At 39.2% G+C, this 9,001-nt stretch overlaps 1 protein-coding gene across 1 annotated transcript in view; it reads left to right on the top strand.

Moving 5' to 3' along the window:
- Positions 1-471: 471 nt before the first annotated feature.
- Positions 472-9,001, top strand: part of LOC125632075 (uncharacterized) — a 33,159-nt gene continuing 24,629 nt past the window's right edge. Inside the window, exons 1-5 of the mRNA XM_048839730.2 lie at positions 472-908; positions 3,283-3,460; positions 6,157-6,294; positions 7,608-7,725; positions 7,932-8,074. Coding sequence (XP_048695687.2) covers positions 3,293-3,460; positions 6,157-6,294; positions 7,608-7,725; positions 7,932-8,074 — 567 coding nt within the window. The 5' untranslated portion in view covers positions 472-908; positions 3,283-3,292. The remainder of the gene's footprint in view (positions 909-3,282; positions 3,461-6,156; positions 6,295-7,607; positions 7,726-7,931; positions 8,075-9,001) is intronic.

Here is a 9,001-nt window from a genome sequence, read left to right as displayed (position 1 = left end):
TGGAGTCTGGGCTCTGGGACCCTCCCCCCTCATGGGGTCTCAGTGGCTAGACTTCAGCTTGTGCCTGAATTCTATACTGAAGTTTTATAGCCCTGCAGCCCTGAGTCAGCTGACCCACGCTAGACACATCTGTGCCTCAGGTCTTTCACTGCAGTGTAGACATAGCCTGTGTGTCTTGCCCAAGGCCACGCAGGAAGCCTGTAGCAGACCAGGGAGTTGATACTGGGTCTCCTGAGTCCCAAAATAGCACTGTAATCAACAGTCCATCCTTCTACAAAAATGATTTCTTTGCTACTGTGCTGTAACTGTGCACTTGAGAAATCCCCTAAATAGCTGAATAGTTTTAGAATATTTTTATTAGAAAGTTGCCTTGACAGTTTTGTATAGACTCTCCAGTTTCTTTTAGCTCTTTATTGCCATATCACTAACCAAATAAATCCCGCCCCCCTCCCCCCCAACAATTAATTTAAATTAGTATTGCCTGCTGGTTATAGGTTCTGAAAATACAAAACATATCAATCAGCTCTAATTCATAGAATCATAGAATAATAAGACTGGAAGGGACCTTGAGAGGTCATCTAGTCCAGTCCCCTGCACTCCTGGTAGGACTAAGTATTATCTAGGCCATTTCTGACAGAGGTTTTTATAACCTGCTGTCATTAAAAATAAAGGGAAGGGCAACTACCTTTCTGTATACAGTGCTATAAAATCCCTCCTGGCCAGAGGCAAAACCCTTTCACCTGTAAAGGGTTAAGAAGTGAAGGTAACCTCGCTGACACCTGACCAAAATGACCAATGAGGAGACAAGATACTTTCAAATCAGGAAGAGGGGAAACAAAGGGTCTGTCTGTGTGATGCTTTTGCCGGGAACAGATCAGGAATGCAGTCTCAGAAACTCTGTAAAGTTAGTAAGTAATCTAGCTAGAAATGCGTTAGATTTCCTTTTAATGGGTGGTAAAATACACTGTACTGAATGGAATGTGTATTCCTGTTTTTGTGTCTTTTTGTAACTTAAGGTTTTGCCTAGAGGGATTCTCTATATGTTTTGAATCTGTTTTCCCTGTAAGGTATTTACCATCCTGATTTTACAGAGGTGATTCTTTTACTTTTTCTTTAATTAAAATTCTTCTTTGAAGAACCTGATTGCTTTTTCATTGTTCTTAAGATCCAAGGGTTTGGGTCTGTGTTCACCTGTACAAATTGGTGAGGATTTTTATCAAGCCTTCCCCAGGAAAGGGGGTGTAGGGCTTGGGGGGATATTTTGGGGGAAGACATCTCCAAGTGGGTTCTTTCGCTGTTCTTTGTTTAACACGCTTGGTGGTGGCAGCATACGGTTCAAGGACAAGGCAAAGTTTGTACCTTGGGGAAGTTTTTAACCTGAGCTGGTAAAAATAAGCTTAGGGGATCTTTCATGCAGGTCCCCACATCTGTACCCTAGAGTTCAGAGTGGGGAAGGAACCTTGATACCTGCTCTTAAAAATCTCCAATGATGGAGATTCCACAACCTCCCTAGGCAATTTATTCCAGTGCTTAACCTGACAGCTAGGAAGTTTTTCCTAATGTCCAACCTAAACCTCCCTTGCTGCAATTTAAGCCCATTGCTTCTTGTCCTATCCTCAGAGGTTAAGAAAAACTATTTTTCTCCCTTTTCCTTGTAACAACTTTTGCGTACTTGAAAACTGTTATCATGTCTTCTCTCAATCTTCTCTTTTCTAGACTAAACAAACCTAGATTTTTCAATCTTTCCTCATAAGTCATGTTTTCTAGACCTTTATTCGTTTTTGTTGCTCTTCTCTGGATTCTCTCCAATCTGTCCACCTTTCCTGAAATGTGGCACCCAGATTGGGAGCTTTCCAGTAATTTCTTTATGCATAAGTGTATTTGTAATGAGCAACTACCGGGCGGCAGCATAAAAATAAAGCCATTATGTTATGGAGATTAGTAAACAGACTGCAATGTGGGCTCCTTTTCACTGGCTGTTGGATGGAGACAACCAAATTAACTTCATATAAGCTACAGAACAGTCATCAGATGCCAACACAAACTTTTTTTATTACTAGTATGTGTTCTTGGATGGGCACATATGTTTACTACTCATCTTCATTAGACTTTCTTTAATCCTAAAGAGTCTGTCATATTACAATGTGAATTAAGGATAATATTCCTTTTAAAATCCTCTTGTCATGATTGCTCCCAATTGGTTGAGTGAAAAATGCTGGAAGCAGAATCTCCTGTTGGTCACTGACACAGGAATAGATGGGCTGAGAGTATAAAACAAACCCAGTGCTGAACAATTGCCCTCTAATTGAGGTGTCAGAAAGGGAAGAGGAAAGGAAGTTAAAAATGACTGAAACATTAAAGAGAAAAGACTATTATAAAGAGCTCTTTTCTTACCTGTGTTTCCCTCCCCATCATAAACTCTCTCTCTTCCTACTGTGCCCATTATATTTTCCTATTTCTCTTCCCATTTTGCCTCAATCTCCCTATCTCTGCAGAAGGGGCACTCCACCCCTCTTAGGACATATAGTCGCAGGATCCACTTTCCATAACTCTGCTGTGAATAGAAGACAAACACTATCCTAGTGGGCTAGAAACAGCCAAGTAATATGTGGATTTACCACTAATGAGTGAATAAGGCAGATGTTTATAGAACTTTAAACCCAAAATCACTTTTTAGTTGACTAAGAAAGTTACCAACCCAGATCATAAAGTACATGCAGTGAATATTTTACACCAGAGAATGTAATATAAATTCAAATAATTATGTACTGCAGGTTGGATTAAAGTAAATTTGAGGTATTAAGTATTGCACAACTGTGACTTAAACAACGTGCCTCCAATAATGACCATTAAATATAAAACAAATTCAACATCTGCTGATAAATTTGGATCACCTGTATAAATATGAAATATAAATTGTATTCGTGTGGCTAAACAGTTCTGTAAGCTAGGTACTGAATTCCTGAAAAACTGTGTATAATGTTTTTGAAAATCGACACGAATCTTAGAGAATTGGAAAACTTTGCAATTTTTGTGAGTTTGTCCCACTTGTTATCTGAAGGCTCTTATATAAACTTGGATTTTGAGAGAGAGAGAGACAGAACACATGGTCCTTAAACTTATTTGACACTGTGCTAGATCCTGAGGTGATGTAAAACCAGTGTGGTTCCACTGACTTCAGTGGAGTTATGGTGCTTTATACCAGCTGAGAATCTGGCACATTAAATACTCCATTATATTTTAAATCTGTATCTTATATGATCTTTCCTTTGTGTTTTATAGGTTCTGAACCATGGATAACCTCAGTAAAGCAAACGCCACCTTTGCACTCAACCTATTCAAAAAGCTGAGTGAAAATACCAATACACAGAACTTATTCTTTTCTCCTTTGAGTATCTCCTCTGCTTTGTCCATGGTTTTTTTGGGTGCAAAAGGTACCACTGCAGCCCAGATGGCAAAGGTATGTCTGGATAAACTTGGACCACTTAACACAACTTTGCTCTAGAAGCTGAACTACAGATCTCTATTGAATGTTCTGTACCTATGGAAAACTCCCATTATCATCCTTGTGAGCCTGAGAGTAGAATTTTGGTGGCACCATACAGCTGAGGTGCCTTGAAAAAGAGAGAGCTGTCTAGCTGCCTCAAGAGTTAGAAAAGAACTTCTTCAATTACATTCTCTGCTATTAATATCAGATTATACTAGTAACCTAAATATGTCTTAAAAACATAGCCAGGAGCATTTTCTTAAAATCAGGCCCCCTGTAAGGTGTCAAGTTGGGCAACCAAAAAAAATCACTAGTCGCTTTTGAAAATGTAGGCCTCGTTCATTAAATTCTTAATGCCAAATCCTGCTCCAATGAGCACTCAGAACCTCGAGAGAGAAAGAGGGCCTAGGGAAGAAGAGTTGGGTGCCAAGTATGGAGCCCTGAGGTCCCACTGAAAGCTCAAGCAAAGACCTAAGAGGAGAACCAGGAGATGGAGTCACAAATGCTAAGGGAGAACAAGATTTAGAAAAGGAGAGTGATCAATAGTGGCAAAATTGGCAGGAGTCAGGGAAGATGAGCATGGAGTTGAGGCCCTGAGATCTGGCTGAAAAGAGGTTGTTAGAGGGAAGGACTTCTGTGTGGCATCTACATCCTTTTAGGTTCTCTTAGCTTGTACTTCTCTTATATTTTTAGTATAGTCTACTTGGAGTCTTGGGGTGAGAATTACAAATTTCGAAACTAGATTTATAGCTGTCCACTTAGAGCCTTATACAATATTTGGCTTGGGGAGGGGAAGAGTATGTCTAAACGTGCAGCTTCAACAGTAAAATAGGGTGGAGTTAGAACTGATTCCTTATAATCTGTAAGGACTTTTAGAATTGGCATGTATATGTCTTTTTGTTTAGAATAATGTTGCTAAAAATTACATGCACTAGTGGGTGTGCCGAAGTGGCATGACCTGTGAGTCCATGACAGTGGGTGTGAACATTCCCTTGTTCTGTGTCAGTAAAATCTGTTGCTCAAAATATCAAGCAGTACAACAGCTCTGCAATTGTCCTGGAATTCATATCATGACATTTTTTAGCAGTTATTACTTTGAAGCAAACCCAACATTTGGGAGGTAGTTTTTTTGTAAAAATTCAGTCTTTTTAGTGTCACTTTAACTCAAACCAAGGATGAATTTTAAGCTTTGATACTAGGGATATTTATTTAAACTACAATGTTTAAATAAACATTAAGACAAATTCTTCTGTTGCATTGGTGTAAAACTGGAGTAACTATTAGATTTCAATGGAATTGTGTCCGATTTACATCTATGTAAATGAAAGCAAAGTTTTGCTTGATCTTGATTTTCAAAACGTTGACCTACTAGATGTGACATCAATGAATTTAGCCCAGAGACTTACCATGGGTCTCCCTCAGAGTTATCCCAGACTGCATTTGGTTGAATTGGGCCTGTTGTGTCCGATGGGGACTGTGCCTTCGATGAGCTGCCCGTCTCCCCTGTTGTCTGTTTGGTCCTTTGGGAAGCCTCTGAGGTCTTGGGCTATTTTTGTCACTTTGGGCATTTGCCTCCCCACTTGCAATGAAGCACTGTAGAGCTAAAGTTTTCCCTTAGAAAGGGATGTTCAGGGTGTCTTACTTCACTACAGTGTTTCCTAGTATAAGAGCCATTCTTGATCTCTAGTAAATAAATCTTGTTCATATTAAAGCAAAGGACTAATGTACTGGAGCACTAAGTCATTCCATAACATTTCTTCATTCCACTAATGTTTAAGCTCAAATAAAAGCCAGATCTGTTCTTGAATGTATTCCCAAGAGAACCTGTGCTAACTATTGTACTATAAGGTGCTTCATCTTAGTGAAGAAGGAAAAGAATGAGGAATGGAACAATGCAAACATAAAATGATGCAAGAAAAATCCATTATGGAAGGCAAAATGGAGACCCTGTTCAAAGACAGCAGCATCCTATGGTAGTGCTTGAATTGAAGGCATAGTTCCAAAACATTGCTAGAAGCTTTGGGAAAAGGACTGTTGAAAGGGATACCATCAACATAAATCTTACCTTGTCTGAATTTTTTTTAACCTCTTAGTGTTGCAAGTAACAGTTAAGATTAGGGAAAAATAAGGGACATTTCCCCCAGTTTGTATACGTGTGCATTTGACAGCACTTGGTGCTTCACTGTTTCTTCCATAGAGACATTTTCCCTGTTTGTCAGGCTCTCTTGCACAATGAAACAAATTAAAAGAAAGTAATTATAAAGCTACAAAAATCGACATGGGGATATAGAGACAAGTATAGGACCCGAAGCTACTTTAAATTCATGTATATTTTGAAACTGAGTAGATTTCAAGTTGATGGTTTTCCTTTAAACTCTCCAGAACTGTTCATTTTATGTGCCCTAAAGCTAGGACTGAGTGAGGGGTCTCTTCAAAACAGCTATGTTTATTCCCACGGTAAAAATTTGTATGCAGTTTCTCTCTCCTCACCTGCACAATGAGTCCAAATGTGTTGGGTTTTGGGAAATCCTTTCCCTTTTAGGGCTGTCTTGGGTGTTCAGGCTGCAGCTTTCATCTCTAAGCTGCTGAAAGGCATTGTACTAACCTGTTCCAAAGTGCATGTTTCAGCACGTGTGTCATGCTGAGTGTATTCCTCTCTTTTTCTATAGGTGCTTTCCCTGGACGAAACTGAAGACATTCACGATAGATACCAGTCCCTTATTTCTGAAATTAACAAGCCAGGCACTAATTATTTGCTTAGGATTGCCAACCGGCTCTATGGGGAAAAGACGTTTACATTTCTTGCAGTAAGTCAAACGTTCAGTTTGCTTTTCTGTTATAACACATTTGCTATGCTTCCATTTCTGAGTGCAAATAAAGGTGTTGGCTTTAATCTGCAGGCAGTATGTAGTTCAGGACCTGACTAACCAAAGCCAGTCTCCTTGTAAAATCCATTCATGTGTTCAGCTGACTGTTTGACAGTCCCTAGCTCTGAACTCTAGAGAACTGGAGCAGAGCGTTGTCAATGGAAGGTCCGTCAAACCCCAACTCTTCAGCATTCCATTAATCACTCAAGTATTTTTGGCCAGGAGCTAAGATTAAGGATTTCCTTCAAATGGTGGACAGGGAGGGTAATAGGCATTATTGTGTGACTTTTTGCGGTGTCTTCCTTCCCCCTAAATTGGACAGTGCATTCAAAGGACACAGCAATGGCCACATAATTATTTTTTTAAATCAGACAGAAGAATGATTAAAAATTCTCCAAAGACTTAGCTGAGAGTAACAGCTACTGGGGTATACATTTCCCTTTTAAAATGTGTCCAAAAACGTGTACCCCTAATTTTAACCTTACTCTTTCCCACCCTTCCTTCATCTCAAAAAATTAAGAGATAACTGAAAATCTCTCAAGTTTTAGATTCTAAAAAACAAACTTGCATTTTCAGTAAGGTAATCAACCTTACCTGCCCCATTTTACAGTAATTCTATTACTAAAAGGATTGCCAGTATAAACTGGCTCCGATCAAGAGTTCCTCTTCTCAATTAAAGTTAAAACCACTGTGATTACATATTTAAACTTTGCATCTTTGGCATTTGGTCCATAAAATAGAAGACGCCAAAATACAAATTGGAGAGAGAGAGCATGATTTTGACCTAACCACATAATTACTGACCTATTGATATTTGCACAGCAGGCCTTTTATAAGGCTGAAGAGCTTGTGGTTATGGTCCACACATACTGTAGAAAAAGATATAGAAATAACCCCCCTGAGGTTTCACTTCTGAACTAGATCAGGTTTGGGTTACTCTGGGAGGGTTACAAAAAACTTTATCTAGAGATTGATTTACAAAGCCTTGTACTCTCAAACCGAAGCAAATTGATTGCATTACTCTCAGCAGGCAGTCTTGTTGATCTGTCAGTAAGCCAGCTGCTTGGACTAATGTAATAATAGAAAATAAAACATTCAGTTTGAAAAGAAGTGACAACAAGTTGGTGTTAAAGACTATTTTATGACCCCTTCTAAAGGGGTGGGAGAGGAAGAGGTAGATTCTATGTTTGAGTCTTCTACAACTGCACATCAAAAAAATATATTGTTAAGACATCCTGCTTTGTTTGTCCTAGACATTTATAGATTCCTGCCGGAAATGCTACCATGCAGAGCTAGAGCAACTTGACTTCTCTAGAGCTGCAGAAGATTCCAGAAAACATATAAATGCCTGGGTAGAAGAAAAAACTGAAGGTAAGTAGCTTGCAGAGTTCCAGTGTCTTTCTGAACAGCCAAAGCCTGCTTAAAAAGCATATGGTCTTAAGAGAGATACAATAAGGGAAGGAGAGGAAAAACAGAACTGAATCCTTCAGATTAAGATGTAGTTCTTGTCTTGTGCAGTAGGTAGAAGATAGATGCGTACCAGCTAAAATCTATTCTTCCTTTAATGTGTCCTAAAGGTAAAATCCAGAATCTGTTGGCTCAGGGCATTGTTGATTCAATGACCAGACTGGTCTTGGTGAATGCCATCTACTTCAAAGGCAACTGGGAAACCCAATTCAACAAGGATTGCACAGTGGAAAGGCAGTTTAAAATTAACAAGGTATGAAGTAGGGAAATGTCACTAATTTTGCAGTACTCTTCACCCAGAGAAAACAAAAAATGCTTTTAATCAGGATTGCCCTAAATACACTTTACTACAATCCTCTATTCTATTCTATCCTATCCCATCCCCTCAACACAACCCCTCTGGTTAGTTTATTGCAAACATCTTTGAAACTACATTTTCAATTAAATATATTAACTTAGATGTATCCCTTGTTTCGCTTTCTGCTGCACCTCTCACTGTATCTTTTCAGTGTTGGAGGGAGGTAGCCTTTAACATAAAATTTTAACATGGAAGGGAAGAATGTGGATAAACGAGTGTCGGACTCCATAAATTGGGATCCCATAAATTGTTCAGTGGTTAGAGAACCTGGAAGTCATTTAATCTCCTTGTCCTCTAATGTGCTGCAGTTTTGTGTGCAGAACTACCACAGAATTAAGTTTACTTACAGAAACTGGTCCCTTCTGCTTCAGTTTTTACCCAGTGATAAAATTGGAACACAAATAATGCTCAAGTACCTCACGTCTTGTAAGGTTTGATTTGTGGCGATGGCTAATTCTCCTCACATCAGTGTAAATCAGGAGCAACTCTACTGCAGTCCGTGGAGGTAAATGAGTATATGCTCTTTGGGACAGGGACGGTCTTCTTGCTGGGACAGTGGTGTCCTGATCCATGGCTGGGATTCCAAGGGGTACAACAGTATAAAAAGTGTGAGAAGAATTGGGTCCTAGGGAACATACATGCGTTCAGATGCTTTGGCACATGGAACACTTCTCTTTACAACAAGCTTTAATCAAAACAAGATCATTTTTGCTTTAAAATGGATTCCACAATTAAATTGATACAAATTAGATCAGGTTTCTTTTTTTTTAGCTACTCACATCACAGTGTGAAAATCTCATCTTAAAGTGCATCCCTACTACC

This window comes from Caretta caretta, chromosome 2 (genome assembly GCF_965140235.1).
Source record: "Caretta caretta isolate rCarCar2 chromosome 2, rCarCar1.hap1, whole genome shotgun sequence".
NCBI classification, from domain to species: Eukaryota; Metazoa; Chordata; order Testudines; family Cheloniidae; genus Caretta; species Caretta caretta.
This window is presented reverse-complemented; position numbering and strand designations above follow the sequence as displayed.